At 41.9% G+C, this 22,384-nt stretch overlaps 1 protein-coding gene across 3 annotated transcripts in view; it reads left to right on the top strand.

Moving 5' to 3' along the window:
* Positions 1-15,567, top strand: part of FMO1 (flavin containing dimethylaniline monoxygenase 1) — a 31,812-nt gene extending 16,245 nt beyond the window's left edge. For 2 of the 3 annotated variants that reach the window (XM_045452944.1, XM_045452943.1), the window contains 6 exons: positions 2,645-2,807; positions 7,292-7,434; positions 10,305-10,504; positions 11,350-11,705; positions 12,224-12,296; positions 14,816-15,567. In XM_045452944.1, the coding sequence (XP_045308900.1) occupies positions 2,645-2,807; positions 7,292-7,434; positions 10,305-10,504; positions 11,350-11,705; positions 12,224-12,296; positions 14,816-15,158 (1,278 nt within the window). In that variant the 3' untranslated portion in view covers positions 15,159-15,567. Of the gene's footprint in view, positions 1-2,644; positions 2,808-7,291; positions 7,435-10,304; positions 10,505-11,349; positions 11,706-12,223; positions 12,297-14,815 lie in introns of those variants that run through there. The other variant, XM_045452945.1, reaches the window with a different exon arrangement.
* Positions 15,568-22,384: the final 6,817 nt, after the last annotated feature.

Raw genomic sequence — 22,384 nt, 5'->3', positions numbered from 1 at the left:
ACTAGTAGCAAATAAGATTCATATTCACAACCTTAAAAGCACTGATAAAAATGAAACCACTATCTTGAAGAGATATCTACACCACCATGTTCACTGCAGCATTATTTTCAATAGTCAAGACATGGAAACAACCTAAGTGTCCATCGATGGGCATATGCATAAAGAACGCATAAGGAAAATGTGGCACACACATACACACATACTGGAATGTTATTCAGCCATAAAAAAGAAGGAAATCCTGCCATTTGCAACAACATGGGTGGACCTATAGGGTATTATACTAAGTGAAATAAGTCAGACAAAGACACAGACTGTAGGATCTCACTTGTATGTGAAATCTTAAAAAAAAAAAAAAAAAAAAAAAAAAAGCAACTCATATAAACAGAATAGATTGGTGGTTACCAGGGGTGAAGAGTAGGGACTGGGGAAATGGGTTAAGGTGCTCTAAAGGTACAGACTTCCAGTTGTAAGGTAAATCCGTTCCGGGAATATAATGCACAGCATGCTGAATATAGTTAACTCTATTGTGTTGTATATTTGTAAGTTGCTAAGAGAGTAGATCTTACAAGTTGTCATCACAAGACAAAAAATTATAACTATGTGAGGTGATGGGTGTGAGCTAAACTTATTGTTTATTATAATTATTTTGCAGTATATACATATATCAGATCATTATGTTGTACACCTTAAACTTATACAATGTTATATGCCAATTATATCTCAAAAAAACTGGATAAAAATTTTTAAAAAACTTCTAAAGAGTATCTTTACTCACTCCCATATCTTTCAAGGGACACAGTAAAATTGAAACAGTACCATAGTGAACGGGCATAATCCACAGAAGTAGTTTTAATGCATCAGAGCTCCTGAATCTGAAGCATTTTCTTTACTAGGTGCTGCTCCAAGCCTGCTTTAAAATAATTGAAAAAAAATTTTTAACGTTTTATTATTTATTTTTAAGAGAGAGAGAGAGAGTACAAGAAGAGGAGGGGCAGAGAGACAGGGAGACACAGAATCCAAAGCAGGCTCCAGGCTCTGAGCTGTCAGCCCAGAGCCTGACGCAGGGTTCGAACTCAGGAATTGCGAGATCATGACCTGAGCCGAAGTTGGATGCTGACTTAACTGGGTGAGCCACCCAGGCCCACCTTGAAAAAAAAACTTTAAAGCTAGATGTTCACCAAAGTTTTAAGAGAGTACACACAAGCAGCTGTTTATAAGAGATTTCTTTCCTCTCTGTGCATTCCAAGTTTTTAATTATGAACATTTCTTATTTTTAAGTTGAAAGTAAATTCTACTTTGAAATTAATTTTTAATTAACTGAAAATTTATATTTAAAAAAGGAAGAGTTACTAATACAAATGTTGAAATCCAATAAGCACTTCAAATATTATAAACCAAATTGCGAACCCATGAGGTAAGACTTGAGACACCTGTCTTCTCTGAAAACTTAAAAGGAAAGAAAAGCAGCAAAGTCTCTTGGCCAGTGGAGCATTTATGCTTTTAAACTTGACTTGGGGGGCCGCTGGGTGACTAAGGTGGTTAAGCATCTGACTCTTGATTTCGGCTCAGATCATGACCTTATGGTTTGTGAAATCAAGCCCCACATCAGGCTCTGTACAGACAGCGTGGAGCTTGCTTGGGATTCTCTCTCCCTCTCTTTCTGCCCCTCCCCTGCGCACACTGTCTCTCTCTGAGTCTCTCAAAATAAATAAACTATAAATAAATAAGTAAATTAATAAATTTGTCTTGTAAATTTATTTTATGTATTTTGTGAATCAGAACCTAGCATGCATAAACATATACATACTCTATTGAAACAAAAAATAGACTGACATGTGGACCACTCCCATGGTCCATCAAGTTAGTACTTATCAGGCCATCAAGTTAGTACTTATCAGGCCATCAAGTTAGTACTTATCATTCAGGCCATCAAGTTAGTACTTATCAATAGCTATCAAGATCTGGGAAAACGTCAACAACATATTCTACAGGACCTTTCATAAGGTAAAATACTTGGGACCAAATTCATATTTCCAATTTATATCATCCATATTTTTATTAAAGCACAGCTTTATGAAAGACAGACGTAACAGAAAAAAAAAATGAAAAAGACTTCAGAAGACCGCGATGCTTGGTTCTATCACTTACTATGAGAATTTGAACAAATCACTCAAAATTTTTGGATCGCATCACTTCTCTTAAGTAACCCTCTACAACTCTTAGAATACATCCATCCAGGGGTGCCTGAGTGGCTCAGTCAGTTGAGCATCCAACTTCAGCTCAGGCCGTGATCTCACGGTTGGTGAATTCAAGCCCCACATCCAGCTCTCTGCTGTCAGGGTGGAGCCCGCTTTGGGTCCTCTGTGCCCCTTTCTCTCTGCCCCTCCCCCACTCATATTCTCTCCCTCTCTCTCTCTCCCTCTCTCAATCTCTCTCCCTCAAAAATAAATATTTTTTAAAAAGAATACATCCATCCAGAAAATTATGGTTAATCTGATAACTTGATTTTATTTCTAAGTTTATGCTTATTGATTATGTTTAGCCTATGCTCTAGAACATTTGAAATGTCAACTGGTATATCGGCCAGCAAGCCCTTACTAGAAGCTTGACAACAATTAATTGTGACTATGACTCTTTTTTTCAGACTAAAGTCTGCAGTGTAACAAAATGCCCAGACTTTACTGTCACTGGCCAATGGGAGGTGGTCACTCAGCATGAAGGAAAGCAAGAGTCTGCCATCTTTGATGCCGTCATGGTCTGCACTGGTTTTCTTACTGACCCATATTTGCCACTGGACTCTTTCCCAGGTACAGTTTTCTGAAACTGACCTTAATTCGTCTCATGGGAGCCGTCCTGATACTGGCTTGGTCCGGGAATGAATTTCTATGGTTCTTCCATTAAATAGTTAAAGTTGTAAGGTAACGGGGATTTTTTCTAACCACCATTTCTGGCCAATTTTTGACTTTCATTTGTTCCAAACAATTTATAAGTGCCAAAGAGTAGAACAAATTACTTGCAAGCAGTTTAATGCTTCACTGGGGTTCAATGTCCCTCCTTAAGCGATGGGCAACACTCAGAAAGTCTTCTAAGACACTGGGTGCTTACAAAGTTGTTAGCCTCAGCAGTAGCACACAACCAAAGCTGAGTTTAGAGTCCACAAAGGTCGATCAGTGAATAAATTTTTTAAAAAGTAGTGCGATTTTTGTTCGTTTGTTCCATAGAGGTTTAGCTAGATCAGACGTTTATAGCACTGGGTCAGTAGTCAACAGAGAAAAGAATCTTAGAAGGCAAGTTAAGTCATCTTTGAGTCCCAGTTTCCTTATCTGGTTTTTGCAAACATGATTCATGTTAATCTATGTCAAATTTCCATCGGATTACAATGCAGAGGGAATAAAAAACACAATGCTTTGGTTTATTTTATCCACAGTAAGTTTTCAAGAAATTAAAACTTTAGAAAATTTTTCTCTTCATCATCTAAATATGACTTGGAGTGATCTCAAGTCTCGTCTTACAATAAACTCACACACCTCCCATGCCCCAAGAGCTTATGCAAGTCCGACCAAGTTAGGACGAAGCACATCCTGAAAACTGCCGTGGAATTGAATCTTGAATCAAAAAGCCCCAAGTCCACGATATAAGGAACTATTCCCCAACATCCCTGAGAGAGGATCAATAGCCACCCCACCAGACAACCCAATCCTTTCTCAGCTCTTGTCCACAGAGAAAATCCCTAAGTAGGCAAGCCCCTCCAAACTCCTAGGAAGGAGTGCCTGGTACTAGATCACCCTAAGAATCCAGAAAGTTCCATGACATAGAGAATATGCTGAATTTATTTGGCACCAACAGTGCCAAATTGCACAAAGTGCTAAAAATACAGGGGTGGATGACAACATGTAGCCTGTCTGGAAGGAATGAAAAGAGTTTTATAGGAGTCCAGCAGAGGAATCACAGTCTACACATGACCTGCAAATGATACAAATGTTTATTTTACAACAACTCACGTACATCCATTGGTGCTGGGTCTGCCCTCCAGACGTCATTCAAGTCAGGTCAGATTAGGATAAGATGTACCCAGAAAGCAACTGAGCCAGTGTCCTCAATTTGAATAGGATGGGCTTGAGACCCAGGAGGTACAGATTCTAGGCTACACAGCTAACAAGCTATACAACCTTGGGCCTTCCGGTTAACCTTTCTAAGCCTCTGGGGTTTTGCCCATAAATTGACCACCTTATCCAACAGCATACATCACAAATCAAGCAAACAGAGCTCTATGGGACTTGCAGACCTTTTCAATATCTCACCGGCTACTACCAATTGGCCATTTGAAATCCCTGGGTAGGTAACCATTAAGGAGCTTTTGAGTTCTAAGGTTTTGTGACTTTAGATTTGAAAAAGAGTCCTCGAAATTTCACAAACTCTCTCTCTGCCTCACAACAGACTTACTTAGTCTGTACGTAATTCCTGGGGTCATCATTAACTATTAGAAAAATTCAGATTTACTGAAGACATTTGAAAACATGTGTCTGGAGGTACATTGTTCTTTTTTGTTTCTTTGTTTGTTTTGAGAGAGAGTGAGAGCACAAACAGGGAAGGGGCAGTGAGAGAGAGAGAATCCCAAGCAGGCTCCACGCCACCAGCGCAGAACCTGACGGGGGACTTGATCCTGCAAACCATGAGATCATGACCTGAGCCAAAATCAAGAGTCAGACGCTCAACAGACTGAGCCACTGAGGCACCCCTGGAGGCACATTGTCTGGAGTCAATTCCAAAGATGTTCCAAAAAGTCTTAGTAAAAATAATAGGTATCACAGAATAAATGCATAACTTCACAGAATAAATGTACAACTTCCCAAAATAACTACTTGTAATCAATCATTCAGATATACACACTCTGGTGTGTTTACTAACACAACCACATTCACCTAAAAAAAGTGCCTGCTCTATCCTCCTGTGATAAAAGGGGGGAAAATATTAGTGTGATAGGTGGCTCAGACACAGTCTCATTTTTGTTCATTTCTGATCCAAAAGACCCTGATCTGGAGAAAAATCTAAGGTAATTTAACATCCAGGGATAATAATTCTATGATTCTCCTTAAACTTGCCTAGCTCTCCCTTGTCAGCCATTCTCTGATCTGTGATGAGTCCTGTCTGAATTAATATTTGAACTTGGCTGCACGATTATTAAATTCTAAGTGCTCGGGATTGTGGTGGGTTTTACCTGAGATTCATGTCAGATTTCTAATGTTTCAAGGTGAACTAAGGGTGAACCAAACCTTGATAAGGCTGTTTGCCACAAGCATCGATATTTATCCCCTGAGAATCTAGGTGTCTTATCACTTTTCCTGGAAAAAAAAAAAAAAAGGTTCTTTGTACAGCACCTCTTAACTTTTGTGTTATGCAACCCTGAGAGTATTTTCCAAAACTCTCCATTCACATTTAATGTTTCAGTGAGACATTTGGCATCAACCGCCTGAGATATCCTTTCTGGTTAGAACAGTAGAGCTAAACCCAGCGTGGCGAACATGATCCCTTTTTCTGAGAGCCAACTCTTGCTGCCTAAGCAAACTCAGTCTGCATTATAGTCAGTCACCAAGGTGATCTATCGGTGAACTTCCCCAGCCAACATGGATCTTTTCGAATAGGAACCACATTTTGTTTATCTTATTTCTCTAATATCAACTTAGCCCAGGTCCAAGCACATAGATGCCAAAAACAGTTTGCTGAAAAGAGTGGAGGCGCTGACTCATAGTTCCCTTTAACTTCTCTGCTCTTGCTCCTTGCTTGGGAGAAGCTCTAGATAGTCAAATATTAGTAAATAGAACAAACTAATTCTATCACTGATTTCCATCAACTTTAAAATTGGTAATGATGGCTTGGGAATGCAAGCTGGTGCAGCCACTCTGGAAAACAGTATGGAGGTTCCTCAAAAAACTAAAAATAGAACTACCCTACTGCCCAGCAAAGGCACTACTAGGCATTTATCCACGGGATACAGGTGTGCTGTTTCGAAGGGACACATGCACCCCCATGTTTATAGCAGCACTATCAATAATAGCCAAAGTATGGAAAGAGCCCAAATGTCCATCGATGGATGAATGGATAAAGAGGATGTGGTATATACACACACACACACACACACACACACACACACACACACACACAAAATGGAGGATTCCTCGGCAATCAAAAAGAATGAAATCTTGCCATTTGCAACCACGTGGATGGAACTGGAGGGGATTATGCTAAGTGAAATTAGTCAGTCAGAGAAAGACAAAAGTCATATGACTTTACTCATATGAGGACTTTCAGAGACAAAACAGATGAACATAAGGGAAGGGAAACAAAAATAATACAAAAACAGGGAGGGGGACAAAACAGAAGAGACTCATAAATATGGAGAACAAACAGAGGGTTACTGGAGGGGTTGTGGGAGGGGGGATGGGCTAAATGGGTAAGGGGCACTAAGGAATGTACTCCTGAAATCACTGTTGCACTATATGCTAACTAATTTGGATGTAAATTTAAAAAAATAAAAAATTAAATTAAAAAAATAAATAGGGGCGCCTGGGTGGCTCAGTTGGTTAAGCCTCTGACTTCAGCTCAGGTCTTGATCTCACAGTTTATGAGTTCAAGCCCCGTGTCAGGCTCTGTGCTGATGGCTTAGAGCCTGGAGCCTGCTTTGGATTCTGTGTCTCCTCTCTCTCTGCCCCTGCCCTGCTCATGCTCTGTCTCTCTCTGTCTTAAAAATAAATTTAAAAAAAAAATTAAATGAATAAAATTGGTAATAATGGCTTAATTAATCTTTATGCCATGATATTTCAACTTAGTAGCAAATAAACCCAGAGGCCTATCTAGTGAGATGGAATAAGTACCTCCATTAAATAAATAATCACTCATTTCTGTGTCTTACAAAGTCATGTATTCACATTTTGGATTTTCTTAAAATTGAGCATTCTATTAAAAACAACCAAAATAATCCATCAAAAGGATTTTTTTTTTTTACGTTTATTTATTTTTGAGAGAGAGACAGAGACAGAGCACGAGTAGGGGAGGGGCAGAAAGAGAGGGAGACACAGAATCTGAAGGAGGCTCCAGGCTCTGAGCAGTCAGCACAGAGCCTAACGTGGGGCTCGAACCCATGAACAGTGAGATCATGACCTGAGCCAGTCAAATGCTCAACCGACTGAGCCACCCGGGCGCCCCAATCAAAGGGATATTATTAATGGAGCAATACATATGTTTCGTTTACTGATCCTATAAAATTCTTCATTTGACTTTTTTTTTTCTATAGGTATAAATACCTTTAAAGGCCAGTACTTTCACAGCCGACAGTATAAATACCCCAATATATTTAAGGACAAGAGAGTCCTTGTGATTGGAATGGGGAATTCGGGCACAGACATTGCTGTGGAGGCCAGCCACCTGGCAGAAAAGGTACCCTGATGTTACCTAATGAAAAACTGTAGCTTAAGATGCATGCCTCAGGCAAACAGTGACAAAAGATGAAAGAAATAAAAATGCCTAAAATACACACACATACAAAAAACACAGATTTTTTAATTTTATTTTTTAATGTTTATTTGTTTGTTTATTTGAGAGAGAGAGAGAGAGCAGGGGAGGGGCAGAGAGAGAGGGAGAGAGAGTCTCTGTGCTGTTAGCAGAGGAGGCAGATCTGAGAAAGCACAGGCCACGTTTAATCACTTTGTGAAACAACAGAAGCTAGAAAAGCTATTCTGGCTCCTCAATCCGGCCAAAATGCACGGGGAAACTCTTTTCAGGAAAACAATAAAGTAAAATAAAATAAAAGCAACAAAAGCGAAAATAATAATAATAATAAATTGCAGATGGATTAGCCCTGCTTTATAGAGTTCTCCTTAATCTGGTTCAAATGTGCCATTTCAACTTTATCTCCCACTACTCTGAGCCTTTTCCAATTCCTGTGTTTTTCCCCTTTGCTCATACCACACCCCTCCCTTCGGTGCTCTTTTCCCCTTTATTACAATCCACTTGTACCTCCCCAGCTATGTTGCCCCAACACAGTGATCTCTCCCTAGTAAAGTTTATGTAATAATTGTAATTAATGTTCCTCAGCTGGCACTTGTTAAAAACAAATACATATTAGTTGTTGGTTTCTGATGTGCCAAACGTTGTGCCAGGCACAGGGGGAATCACGGAAAAATACAATAAAAACAAGATTTCTGGGCACCTGGGTGGCTCAGTCAATTAAACATCTGACTTCGGCTCAGGTCATGATCTCAAGGTTCCTGAGTTTGAGTCCCGCATCGGGTGAGTGTGAGTCCCACTTCTCTCTCTCTCTCTCTTTCTCTCTCCCTCCCTCCCTCCCTCCCTCTCTCCCTCTCTCTTTTCCTCTCTCTCTGCCCCTCACTCACTTGAGCCCTCTCTCTCAAAAAAAAAGCAAGATTTCTGCCATAATGGAGCATAGAGTTGAGGCGGACACAGATTGGCCAACTAAATAAGTATAAATAATTAGGTCATGGATACCTGGATGGCTCAATTGGTTAAGTGTCCAACTCTTGATTTCAACTCGGGTCACGATCTCATGGTTTGTGAGTTCAAGCCCCATGTCGGGCTTAACACTGACACTGCAGACCCTGCTTAGGATTCTCTCTCTTTCCCTCCCTCTTTCTCTGCCCCTCTACCGCTTGTGCTCACACTTGGGTTGTGCACTCTCTCTCTCTTGTTCTTGCTCTATAAATGAATGAATGGATGAATGAATGAATGAATGAATGCAAGAGTGAGGAGTGCCTGGCCGGCTCAATCAGTAGGGCATGCAACTCTTGATCTTGGGGTTGTAGGCTCAAGATGCATGTCGGATATAGAGATTACTTAAAAATAAAATCTTTAAAAATAATAACTGCAAGAGCAAAAATAGCTATGAAAGAAAAGGATTGGGAATGTGATTTTGATATTCCCTTCGGGAACTTTCAAAAAAAGGATTGATTGGTTGATTGATTTGGAGAGACTTCACAGTTTGGTGGAGACATCCTGAGTGAAGAGAAAGGAGGTCCTGAAATAAAAATTAACACAGTCCCATCCACTCTGACCCCCACAAGAGACATGTGGGTAGCATATTCTATTTCCATTCATATTATTTCTATCTCTCTTACCATGTGGAAATTTCAAACTCAGTCAGCTGGTGAACTCAAACAGCTAACCTGTTAAAAAAAAAAAAGTGTTTTTTTTTTTTTAATTTTTTTTTTCAACGTTTATTTTTATTTTTGGGACAGAGAGAGACAGAGCATGAACGGGGGAGGGGCAGAGAGAGAGGGAGACACAGAATCGGAAACAGGCTCCAGGCTCTGAGCCATCAGCCCAGAGCCCGACGCGGGGCTCGAACTCACGGACCGCGAGATCGTGACCTGGCTGAAGTCGGACGCTTAACCGACTGCGCCACCCAGGCGCCCCAGAAGTGAATTGATTTAAAGTGAACTTAAGGGAAACTATTAAATGCAGAATAGTATAGAGGGTCTGTGACTATGGTACTAATGAGAAAGATGGAGGTAGACGAGGAGAACTTGAAAACTATGGCCAAAGGAGTAAGTGTGGGATCTGTCTGGAGTCAGGTCAAATTGTGGCCAGGTTCTTCAACGTTTATTTATTTTTGGGACAGAGAGAGACAGAGCATGAACAGGGGAGGGGCAGAGAGAGAGGGAGACACAGAATCGGAAACAGGCTCCAGGCTCTGAGCCATCAGCCCAGAGCCCGACGCGGGGCTTGAACTCCCGGACCGCGAGATCGTGACCTGGCTGAAGTCGGACGCCCAACCGACTGCGCCACCCAGGCGCCCCCCAAAAAAAAGTGTTTTTTAAGGAATTCACCAAAACCAACTGTGTTACTGAAATTTATTGTCAGTTCAAACAGTGGTTTCTATTGAAACTCTTTATAGACAAGATTCACCTGCTGCCACACCTTGTTCTTATGCCCTACAATTACTAGCATGCAAAACTGTACCCACCCGCTCGCTGCTTTTTCACACGAGACTTTGAGCTCGCCCTCGGTTGCCACAGTAGCTCACTCACTGAGGTGTCTGGCACTGTGTCTCGCAGATAATAAGTGCTCAGTTATACGTTCGAAGGCACTTTAATACTCTAAGTGCCCAAACTGTTATCTCAAATGAATAACTTTACAGCGGGAGCCGGAGGAGCCAAAACCATCTTGTGGAGGATGTATTTTGAGGGAGGGAGGCTTTCAGGCTCTATTCCAGTGATGAGACCTCTTGACTCTCTGGCGGAGCCAGCCGGGCTCACTGTGTCAAACTGAGTGGCTTCTTTGACTGCTTCCAGGTGTTCCTCAGCACCACCGGCGGGGCGTGGGTGATCAGTCGAGTCTTCGACTCAGGGTACCCGTGGGACATGGTGTTCATGACTCGGTTTCAGAACGTGTTCAGAAATTCTGTCCCAACTCCAATTGTGAACTGGCTGCTGGCAAGAAAGATGAACAGCTGGTTCCATCATGCAAATTATGGCTTGGTACCGGAAGACAGGTAAACGGAGGGTATCTGCTGAGGGCTGTGAGGAAGGAGGAGGCTCTGTGCCTCCACTGGCACAGCCAAACCAGGCAACAACACATCATATCGACCGAACGTGAAGGAAAATTTCATCCCAGTGTATTTCCTAATAGCTAGCTATTTTGAGTTCTTGGTAAGTGAAACTAGGTATTGCATCTTGTCAACAACCCTTTTTTAAAGTCTTACTTAATCTTCTTTTTACTTGGGCGAACCGAGGCTTGGCAAAGTTCAGCCACTTGCCCAAGCTCATGTAGTGATAAGTGAGCTCTATGACCTAGGCAGGTTACGTGGCCCTCAGCTGCAGCGCTCGAAAGACAATGACTTGTCTACGACTCTTTTGGTAGAAGCAACACGCTTGGCTTGTTTCCCTGTGTGGGAAGAATCAAATGTTGTAGTGGCCCCTGCCCATCTCTCCGGCAGCAGTGCCTTCTTGCCCTTGTCAAGACGACCTTGACTTCAGTCTGTACTTAACTCAGTCTGTATCTGAGTTACAGCCTACAATTTATCCCATTAAGAAGGATAGACGGTTTTACTCTCTCATTGAGTCGGTACAAGGATACTCCATTCCCGGTGTTGGCATCGTAGCCCAGAGATCTCATCTGATCTTCCTCCAGGTTCCACTCTGGGCCAACGTGGATCAGGTGTACCCAAGCCACCACTGAGGGCACACAGCTCCCTACCGAGTGCCACTCCTCCCAAGACTGGCACCTCCTGCCTGGCCAAGGGGAGAGTCCCAGAATGAGGAAGGGAAGGGAAGGAGGTGGAAGGGCCAGCCACACTGGTCACCGGCACATCTCTTCCCTGCCCATGTTTCTCTTTAGGACACAGCTGAGAGAGCCTGTGCTAAATGATGAACTCCCAGGCCGTATCATCACTGGGAAAGTGCTCATCAAGCCAAGCATAAAAGAGGTGAAGGAAAACTCTGTCATATTTAACAACACCCCAAAGGAAGAGCCCATTGATATCATTGTCTTTGCCACTGGATACACCTTTGCTTTCCCCTTCCTTGATGAGTCCGTAGTGAAAGTCGAAAATGGCCAGGCATCACTGTACAAGTACATCTTCCCTGCACATCTGCCAAAGCCAACCCTGGCTGTTATTGGCCTCATCAAACCCTTGGGCTCCATCATACCCACTGGAGAGACCCAAGCACGATGGGTTGTTCGAGTCCTAAAAGGTACGTGCATGAGAAATTTCAGGGCATATGTTTTCTGTTTACTATGTTATTTGGATACTAGAAATTTTGAGAGCGTCCCCAGCTCCTATCTCAAACAACAGAATCTTTAAAAGCAGGATTCATTCTATTCTTCATGGAATTACACTATCAGAATGAATTTGAGCCATTACCAGCACAAAAGATAAATCGGGGGTCAAAAAAATACAAGTTGTGTCTATCTGTTGTTTTCACTGAATTAACTGGTTCAATTAAAGTATAAAACTTCAATCAAGTGACAGAATTCAGTTCTGAGGTTATGTTGTATCAGATAACTAGTGAGATGACCAGATGCTTATAACTTTTCAGCTGGTAGCATTATTACCAAAAACTTACCATCAACCCTGTAGGCAGCTAATATTTTTAGGAGGAGAACAGATGAGTCGCTGGGTACCAGGAATAAAGATAAGCAGTAATAAAACATCTTCACCCACTAAGCAAGCAGGCCTGAAGTTAAACTGCCTTTTTTGTTTGTTTCACAGGTATAAATAAGTTACCACCGCAAAGTGTCATGATTGAGGAAGTCAATGCAAGAAAAGAAAACAAACCCAGTGGGTGAGTTAACTTAGTTAACTCCTTATGCAACCTTTTGAATCATGACTCAAATTGGCAAAACAATAGCAGAGAGACATGAGGCAGCGCCTGAGATTTGGGGGGGGGGGGGGGGGGGGGGGGGAGCTAGCATAGCCTGTTAAGGAGAGTGGGGAGAAGGGGAACTGAAAAGTTTAAAGGTCGCAAAATCATCACTTCAGACCATAATTATCTAGCGCCACATGGAGTCTGGATTCTAAACCAAATACAATTAACTCCCATCTACGAGATACATTATTCCACGCCTTTTCATAATCAGCAGGCAAAGAGTTGTGTTTATCCCCTCTGATGCTAGAAGGGTCTGTTTACTCATTCATTCAACCAATCTGTATTCAACTCTATTGTTTTATTTAGATTCTACTCTAGTCAGGATTCTGCAAACTATGTCCTGCAGGTCAAATCTGCCGACCACTTGAACTTTTATGTTTTTTAAGAGTTGGAATAAAAGAATATTTTGTGATATGTGAAAATTATATGAAATTTATTGTTTTAAAATTTTTTTTTGTTTACTTATTTTTTGAGAGAGAGAGTGAGCATGAGCAGGGGAGGGGCAGAGAAAGAGGGAGACACAGAATCCAAAGCAGGCTCCAGGCTCTGAACCACCAGCACAATGCCCCACATGGGGCTTGAACTCACGAACCATGAGATCATGACCCGAGCCGCAGTCAGACGCTTAACCAACTGAGCCACCTAGCTGCCTCATATGAAATTTAAATCACAGTAGCCATACATAAAATTTCATGAGAACCTAACCACACTCATTCATGTACATATTTACATGTAGATGCTTTTGAGTTGTTGAGATAGAGACCATAACATGGCCCTCAAAGCCTAAAGTACTTACCATCTGACCTTTTGCCAGAATAAGTTTGTTGACTCTGTTCCCTAGAGAAGTTTCCACTTATTCTCTGCTCTCTGGCTCACACTCAAGGACCAGGGATTACAGAAGGGAAGCAGCAAAAAAGAAAGGAGTGTTGGCCTCCCCCCCCAACCCCACCGACTCTCATCCTCACTCCTAACCCAACTAAAACATCTCTGGTTTTGTTTACTGTTAGTCTGTTTTGGGCTTTAATATAAATTATCACTTGAAAAATGCTTTCTGATACCAAAAGAAAGTTTTTAAATCACTGCATTTAGGGGCGCCTGGGTGGCTCAGTCGGTTAAGTGTCCAACTTCAGCTCGGGTCATGATCTCGCAATTCATGAGTTCAAGCCCCACGTCAGGCTCTGTGCTGATGGCTCAGAGCCTGGAGCCTGTTTCAGATTCTGTGTCTCCCTCTCTCTCTGACCCTCCCCCGTTCATGCTCTGTCTCTCTCTGTCTCAAAAATAAATAAACATTAAAAAAAATTTTTAAATAATAATAAATAAATCACCGCATTTAAACATTTTTATCACTGGGGCACATGGGTGGCTCAGTCAGTTGAGCGTCCAACTTCAACTCATGGTCTATGGGTTTGAGCCCTGCTTCAGGCTCTGTGCTGATGGCTCAGAGCCTAGAACCTGCTTTGGAATCTGTGTCTTCCTCTCTTTCTGCTCCTCCCCCAGTCATGGTCTGCCTCTGTCTCTCTCAAAAATAAACAAACATTAAAAAATAATTTTTATTTTTTTATTATTTTTATCACTTCTCTAATTTAAATATATTTCCAAACTTCATGTTGAGCTATCCTTGTCAAAGTGCTAAATCCCAAAATAACAAAAAAACATTTTAGATGCCTCTTTTTCACCCTCAACCTGGAATGTGATTTGATCTCCATTATGGAATTGTGCTATAACATAGATAATTAATTAGAGCTGCACAGTGGAAAAGCTTCTTGTCACATAGGTCAGCTGGTGGTTTTAGGACCAACACCAGAATTACAGGAAATTCCACCTTATTGATTCTTGTGGACTTTACATTATATAAATCTAGCAATAACTGAGTTTTAGAAAAATTTAGGAATAGTGAAATTATGTAAATAAATTTTTTTCTAGAAATTCCTAAATATTTGACAAAAGAAGCAGAGAAATACTAGATGCATTTTAAGCATTTGGAGCACCATACGCATAGAGTATCTTGTCAAGGAGCTCATCTTGTATTAAAAAAAAAAAAATGCAATGAGACCATTAGACAGCTATGGGCTTGGAGAGAATAATACAAAAACCATTTCAGGGGTGCCTAGGTGGCTCAATCAGTTGAGATCTGACTCGTGATTTCGGCTCAGGTCATGATCCCAGGTTCATAGCATCGAGCCCCACATCAGGCTCTGTGCTGAGCATGGAGCCTGCTTGGGATTCTCTCTCTCTCCCCCCCTCTGCCCCTCTCCCGGGCTCCTCTCTCTCTCTGTCTCTGTCTCTCTCTCTCTCTCAAATAAAAAAGAAAAGCAAAAGAGAACATTTCAAATTTTCTAGCATCATTGTTTACTTTTGGCACGTTGACTTGCTCTGGGTTATCATTATTTTATCTTTGTGTCTTTCTCTTTATCCCCCATTTTCCTTTTATAAAGATTCGGCTTGTGTTACTGCAAAGCTTTACAAGAAGATTATATCACATACATAGATGAACTCCTGACCTACATCAATGCAAAACCCAACCTATTCTCTATGCTCCTGACGGACCCACGCCTGGGCTTGACCATCTTCTTCGGCCCATCCACACCGTACCAGTTCCGCTTGACCGGCCCAGGGAAATGGGAAGGAGCCAGAAATGCCATCTTGACCCAGTGGGATCGAACATTCAAAGCCACCAAAACTCGAAGTGTACAAGAATCCCCATCTCCCTTTGCAAGCTTACTTAAACTCTTAAGCCTTCTGGCTTTGCTTATGGCCATTTTCCTAATTTTCCTATAAATAAAAGATTACCTAAATGGCTCGTCAGAAGCACACTGTAGATTTACAGTGCTCTGTTCTGCCATTGACACAACATTGCATTCACAGCCATAAGCCATGTGCAAGTGATGAAAGCCACTTCCTGTCCCCTCCTGCCTGTCTTCCTGGGCCTCTCGAGGCTCCACCTGCTTCCAGTGCTAGAGGCAGATAACCAAGATTTCTGTGCCTTTGAAGGCTGCTGGAAGGTTCCAGGTTCATTTTACAAGAGAGAGCTATTAAAGACAGCCCTCTGAGCCTTCCTATATCTTTCTCATATAAACTATTTTCACGGGCCTCAACTAAAACTCCCTACTTCATAAAAGATTTGGTTGTACTAAAATAATCCTCTTGTGATATCAGATGATTAAAAATAAAAAGAAAGGAAAAAAAAACAACAAAACTGATTGTTTCAAGTGGTCTTTTAACCTCTTTTTTATAAGTTGGGGTAAAGGTAGGGGGAAAGAGATAAGGGGATGAGGTGTCTATTCATAAAGACCATAAAAGAATTGGGGGTTCAGTAAACTCACTGGAATGTTTCTAAAAGAATGTAAAGAAGGTAGAGAAAAACAAATACCATACGATTTCACTTATATATAGAATCTAAAAAAACAAAATAAAGAACAAACAAAACAGCAACAAAATCCAGAAACAGACTCACTCATAAATACAGGTGGTTGCCAGAGGGACAGGGGGTTGGAGGAAGGGACAAAATAGGAGAAGGGGATTAAGAGGCACAAACCTCCAGTTATAAAATAAGTAGGTCATGGGGGTAAAAAGTACAGGATGGGGACTGTAGTCAGTAATATTATAACAACTTTGCTGACAGACGTAACTGTAACTACATTTATGGTGAGCATTTTGCAACGTATGTAATCATCGAATCACTATGTTGAAAGATAATTTCTTAATAAAAGTAAAGGGATGTTCCTGCTTGTAAGTGCTTATTCCCCTAAAATGCCCTATACAACAAAATGGGGTGCTCCAGCTGGCACAGTGACCATACAGATCAGATCTACCCCACAGAAAAATACCCCCTCCACCAGTGCAAGGAGCCAGCCTCCATGAAATGAAATTTCCATAAAACACCAAAACCATGGGGTTCAGAGAGCTTCCAGATTGGTGAACACAGAGAAGTTGGGGGGAAGTGATGTCCTCAGAGAATACATGAAGCTCTACACCCCTTCCCAATGTCTTTATTTATTTATTGTGAAAGAGAGAGAGAGAGAGCACACAAGTGGGGTAGGGGCAGAGAGAGAGAGAGAGAGAGAGAGAGAGAGAGAGAGAGAGAGAGAGAGAGAACCCCAAGCAGGCTCTGCATCGGGCTCAAACTCACAAACCATGAAATGATGACCTAAGCCAAAATCAAGAGCCAGATGCTTGAGGCGTCTGGATGGCTCAGTCAGTTGAGTATCTGACTTCAGCTCAGGTCATGATCTCACAGCTCATGGGTTTGAGCCCTGCCTCAGGATCTGTGCTGATAGCTCAGAGCCTGGAGTCTGCTTCGGATTGTGTCTCCCTCTCTGTCCCTCTTCCATCCACACTCTGCTCTCTCTGAAAATAAATTCATTAATTAAATAAAATTAAAATGTCTTTTAAAAAAAAGTCAGATGCTTGAGGCGCCTGGGTAGCTCAGTCGGTTAAAGGTCTGACTCTTGATTTCAGCTCAGGTCATGATCTCATGGTTTGTGAGTTTGAGCCCCGCATTGGGCTCTTCACTATGTGAGCACAGAGCCTCCTTGGAAGTCTCTCTCCCTCTCTCTCTGCCCCTACCCCATGTCCTCTCTCTCTCAAAATAAGTTTTTAAAAACTTAAAAAAATTAAAGAGTTGGATGTTCAACTGACTCAGCCACTCAGGCACCCCTCCTTCCCACATATCTTGTCCTATGCATCTCTTCCCATCTAGTTTTTCCTGAGTTATATCCTCTTATAATAACCTGATCATCTAGCAAGCAAAATGTTTCTCTGAGTCCTGTGAGCCACTGTAGCAAATTAATCAAACCGAAGGAGGGGTCACAGAACCTCCATCTATAGCTGGTCATCAGAAGCATGGGTGACACCCTGGGCAGGCAACTCAAGTAGAGGGGCACCTCGTAGGACTGAGCTCCTAACCTGTGCAATCAGATGCTGTCTCCAGGTAGGAAGGACCAGAATTGAGTTCAGTTGTAGGATACCCAACTGGTGTCCAAGAATTGCGTTGCAATGTAGGGAAAAAACCGCCCACACACTTTGGAATTGGGTACAAAACCCTTAAAATAGAAACATAACGAAAAAATGGTCCATTGAATACTCTCCCAATTTAGGAAGATTCCCACGGAAGCCATAGACAACAAAAAAACAACACCCTTCAGGGTTGTCCTGTCCTTAGTAAGATAGGATACATTATTTAAGAATAATTTACATTATTTAAGTCTAACTTCAGGGGCACCTGAGTGGCTCTCATTGCTGTGGGTTTGAGCCCCGCATCGGGCTCTGCACTGACAGCTCAGAGTCTGGAGCCTGCTTCAGATTCTGTGTCTCCCTCTCTCTCTGTTCCTCCCCTGCTGGCTCGCTCACTCGCTCTTTCCCTCTCTCAAATAGAAAAAAAAAAAGAAATAAACATTTAAAAATGTTTTAATAAAGTAAATAGCCTAACTCCAGAACATTTTGATTTTTAAAAAGTCTGCACTTAGTTCTTTCTCTACAAAAAAGAACTCGATTAGACATTTGAAAGCAAACCTAACAAGTTTAAGCTAAAAGGGAAAACATGAGATGATCAACTTGTTTCATTAGGATAAGACAATTGATCAAATTTCCCTACAAAGTAAAATTTATGCTATTTAAATATGCGATGTTGTTATTTGTGGCATCTGTTTCCATGAAAGTGCAAGCAGCCTTTATAAAGAGAGTGGCTGGAATTAGAGCTCCGGCCAGAAACAGCAGGGGCAACATGTGGCTGTGGAAGGAAGCTGAGTGCAAATGTCATCAGGGGAGAGAACGCATGTCCCCAAATGCTCTTCTGTAAATGGTCTTTATAAAGTCAGGACATAGAAGAAGGCAAAGGGAGATGTCACAAGACATCAAAGGAGGAGGATGGTGATTGTGGAATGAGAATGTTATTAAGTGCGTTTTGAGGCACCTTGGCAGTATTTACCAAAGTTTTAAATGTGCATATCCCTTGGGACAGCAATTACACATCTCAGAATCCATCCTGTAGAAACAGTCGTGCGTTCAAAGATACATACGTGAGGACAGTTATCTCATTGTTCACAACAACGGCAAAAAGACACTGCACTGAGACTAGCAGAATGGTTACATAATTTGTGGAACATCCCAACTGTAAGAAACAGAAACTCAACTGAAACTGACACAACAAGGAAAATCTGTGGCTCATGTAATCAGAGTCCAGCAGTGAGATGGGCTTCGGGGTGGACTGAATCCAGGAGTTTCAATGCCATCTCTCCATGGTTCCCTGATCCACTCTTATCCCTAGGCCAGCATCATCCTCAGCACGATAAGGGGATGGTGGCTCCAATTCCAGACTACCGCCTGTAGAAAAGGAGAAAAGTGCTTCCAGAATTCTTCCAGAAGCAGAAAATGGCAGACGGCAACTCGTATCCACAGAGTCTGCTTCCCTCCTCTTCCAGGTCATATGCCCACCTTGCCTTCCTCGCAGCTAGTGTGGCCATGTGATCAAGTTCTTGCAAACGGAATGTGAATGGAAACGATGTGTGTCATTTATCCCTGCTTTACTTGCAAGGGAACTGCTTACTCTGAGGACTTCGTCACTCCTTTCAGCAAGAGGGTGCCATGGAAATGGAGCACGAAGCAAACCAGCTTCAACCATACTCCTCAGAGATGACTAAGTAACAACATAGAAGCAACAAGGTTCCCTGCACCACCCAGGCAACAAAGGTGCCTTACCAGCCTAGAGTGATCTGATTGTTACATGACAGAGAAATAAAATGTTGTCTTACTCGTTCCACTGTGCGTAGGAGCCTGTTAGGTCAGCTTCCCATTCACACTACTAATAGGTATGTATCCTGAAGTCTCCAGCAGAGCTCTCCTCGTGTCTCAAGTCCTCACGGCCTGCATCGCATCGGGGACAGGATTCTCCTTTGACCAAACGACCCACACCTGGAGCTGGGGGAGGAGCCAGCATCCTCAGGCTCAGAGCTGCGTGGAAGCGTGAACAGATCTCTGACTCAGTGTCTCTTTCTTGACCCTTACTTCTCTCATAATTCTCAGTGATTTCAAAATCAAGGGTACGATCCTTCCCGGTCACGTTCTCTCTATTCCTTAACCCGGTTACCTCTAACGATCACACCCTCCACCTATCTCAGCCACTCACTACTATGTTCACACTCTAGACCAGTGCTGTCCAAGAAAAGAACTTTCCACCATCACAGAAATGTTTCACCTTCACTCTCCAATATGGTAGCCGCTAGCCTCACGTGGCTGTTAAAAACTTGAAAGGCAGCTAGTGCCAATAAGGAATTACATTTTTCATTTTATTTAATGTTCATTTAAGTCTCAGCTTCAACAGCTATAGATGGCGAATGGCTATTGTACTAGCCAGGGCAGGCCTTGGCTTTGTCACTCTCAGCAAGAGCCGCTGTCCACAGTCTGAATTACAAACATCCCGTCCTCCACCAATCGTGTCATGGTCTGCCAGCCAACCCCTTCTAATATAATATTCTCTTCAAACTGCTGGGACTTCTGATCCAAACATCCTGCCATCTTTCACTTTCCATCTCCCCTCATTTTCTCATTTCCTTCATCATCCAGCTTGGACTTCGTGATTCTATGGTGTCACATTTGTGTGTGCTCTCAACTCATTGCCACTTCTCATTCATTCATATTTGCATGGCAGAACTGCAATTCTGGTCAAAATCCAACTCTCTACCTACTTCAAACTTCTGCTTGAGCACTTGACCTGAGATGGAGGAAGAACACTCAGTAGTACCTAATGGATCACTCTTCAGTTCAAGCCTACACGACTGCCCCCAAATCCTGCTAGATTTCCCTAATTCCTTCACTCCCCAATCTGATCTCCTGGATGACTATTTTATATCATCTCCTCTCACCCCCAATCTCTACCACTTCCTTCTCGGTTCACTGTCAGACAAGAAAATAGTAACAATTCGAGGGGAACGTCATCAGATCTCCCTGCCACCAACTTCCTAACCCACTTGCCACTGTGCCCATGAACTCTCTTTCCTGTCACCAAGGGTGACTACCTATGCTCTGACGGGCAATTCCGGCTAGTGTTCTCAATTACATCCTTTCGTACTTACCCAAGAAGACCTCTCCCATAATTTGTCCAATTTCTCTCCCAAGTTGCTGATCTCTCTCTCGCTCTCCTGGACCATCCTTCACAATATAAAATATGGTACAATATTCCTGTTTTTTGAAAACCCTCCCTGACCACACATTCAGCAAATGCTTTTGTGTATTAGAGTGATATGATCTAATTTATGATTTTAAAAGAATAGATTTCTTTCTGGAGAATAGATTATAGGGGAGCAAATGAAAGTAAGGAGACTAATTAAAATGCTATTTCAGGGGTGCCTGGGTGGCTCAGTTGGTTGAGCGTCCGACTTCGGCTCAGGTCATGATCTCGTGGTCCGTGGGTTCGAGCCCCGCGTTGGGCTCTGTGCTGACTGCTCAGAGCCTGAAGCCTGTTTCAGATTCTGTGTCTCCCTCTTTCTCTGACCCTCCCCTGTTCATGCTCTCTCTCTCTCTCTCTGTCTCAAAAATAAATAAGATATTAAAAAAAAATTTTTTTTAATAAAATGCTATTTCAGAAAAATAGTTTCTGTGGTAGCAAACTAGATAATATTGGGCCATCTTAAATTGGGCCCTTTGGAGGCTGGAAGACTGCTACAGAATAGGACAAACTAAAGAGGCCTAACAGGTAAACGCAACTTGTAAACTTTGATTGGCTGTTTAATCAGGAAAAAATATAACTGTAAAGAGTGGTATATAGTTCAACATATGGAAATGAGTTAAAGTGATACACCATATTAACGAAATGAAGGATAAAGGTCGCATGGTCATCTCAGTAGATGCAGAGAGAGCATTTGAGAAAATTCAACACACGTTCGTGATTAAAACTCTCAACAAACTAAGTACAGAAGGAATTTCTCTTAATATAATAAAGGCCATATACGACAAGCCCATAGCTGACATCATACTCAATGGTGAAAAACTGAGAACATTGCCTTTAAGATCAGGAACAAGGCAAGGATGTTCACTATTGCCACTTACATTCAACATAGTACTGGAAGTCCTAGCCACAGCAGCTAGGCACCAAAAAGAAATAAAAAGCAGCCAAACTGGAAAGAAAGAAATAAAATAATACATTTGCAAATGACATGATCTGACATATAGAAAACACTAAAGATTCCAACAAGCAAAAACAAAAACCCTGTTAGAACTAAGAAACAAAACTACGGCAATTAAAAACAAGAGAGTACTGGCATAAAGACAGACATATAGACCAACAGAGCAGAATCGTGAGCCCGGAAATTAATCTTCAACAAGGCTGCCAAAAGCACACAATGGTGCTGGGAAAATTAGCTATCCACATACAAAGGAATGAAATCAGACCCTTACCTTACACCACACACACAAAATCAACTTAAAATGGATTAAAGACTTAAACATTAAAAAAAAAAAAACTTAAACATAAGACCGAAAATATAAAACCCCTAAAAGATAACATAGGGAAAAAGCCTCTCTTATTTATTTATTTATTTATTGGGGGGGGGGGAGGGAGAGAGAAAGAGAGAGAGGAAGAGAGAAAGAGAGAGAGGGAGAGGGAAAGAGAAAGAGAGAGGATGAGCAGGGGAGGAGCAGAGGGAAAGAGAGAGAGAATCCCAAGCAAGGTCCATGCTGTCAGCTCAGAGCCCCCATGTGGAGCTTGAACTCACAAACCTTGAGATCATGACCTGAGCCAAAATCAAGAGTCAGATGCTTAACCAACTGAGTCATCCAGGCACCCCAGGAAAAAGCCTCTTGACAATGGTCTTGGCAGTGATCACTTGGATATGACACCAAAGGCACAGAAAATAAAAACAAAAATAGACAAGTGGGATTTCATCAAACTAAAAACCTTCTTCACAGCAAAGAAACCAATTAACAGAATGAAAAGACAACCTACAGAATGGGAAGAAGATTTGTAAACCATATTCCCCATAAGGGGTTAATATCCAAAATATATGAGACTT

Source organism: Leopardus geoffroyi, chromosome C3, assembly GCF_018350155.1.
Source record: "Leopardus geoffroyi isolate Oge1 chromosome C3, O.geoffroyi_Oge1_pat1.0, whole genome shotgun sequence".
Lineage (NCBI taxonomy): Eukaryota > Metazoa > Chordata > Mammalia > Carnivora > Felidae > Leopardus > Leopardus geoffroyi.
This window is presented reverse-complemented; position numbering and strand designations above follow the sequence as displayed.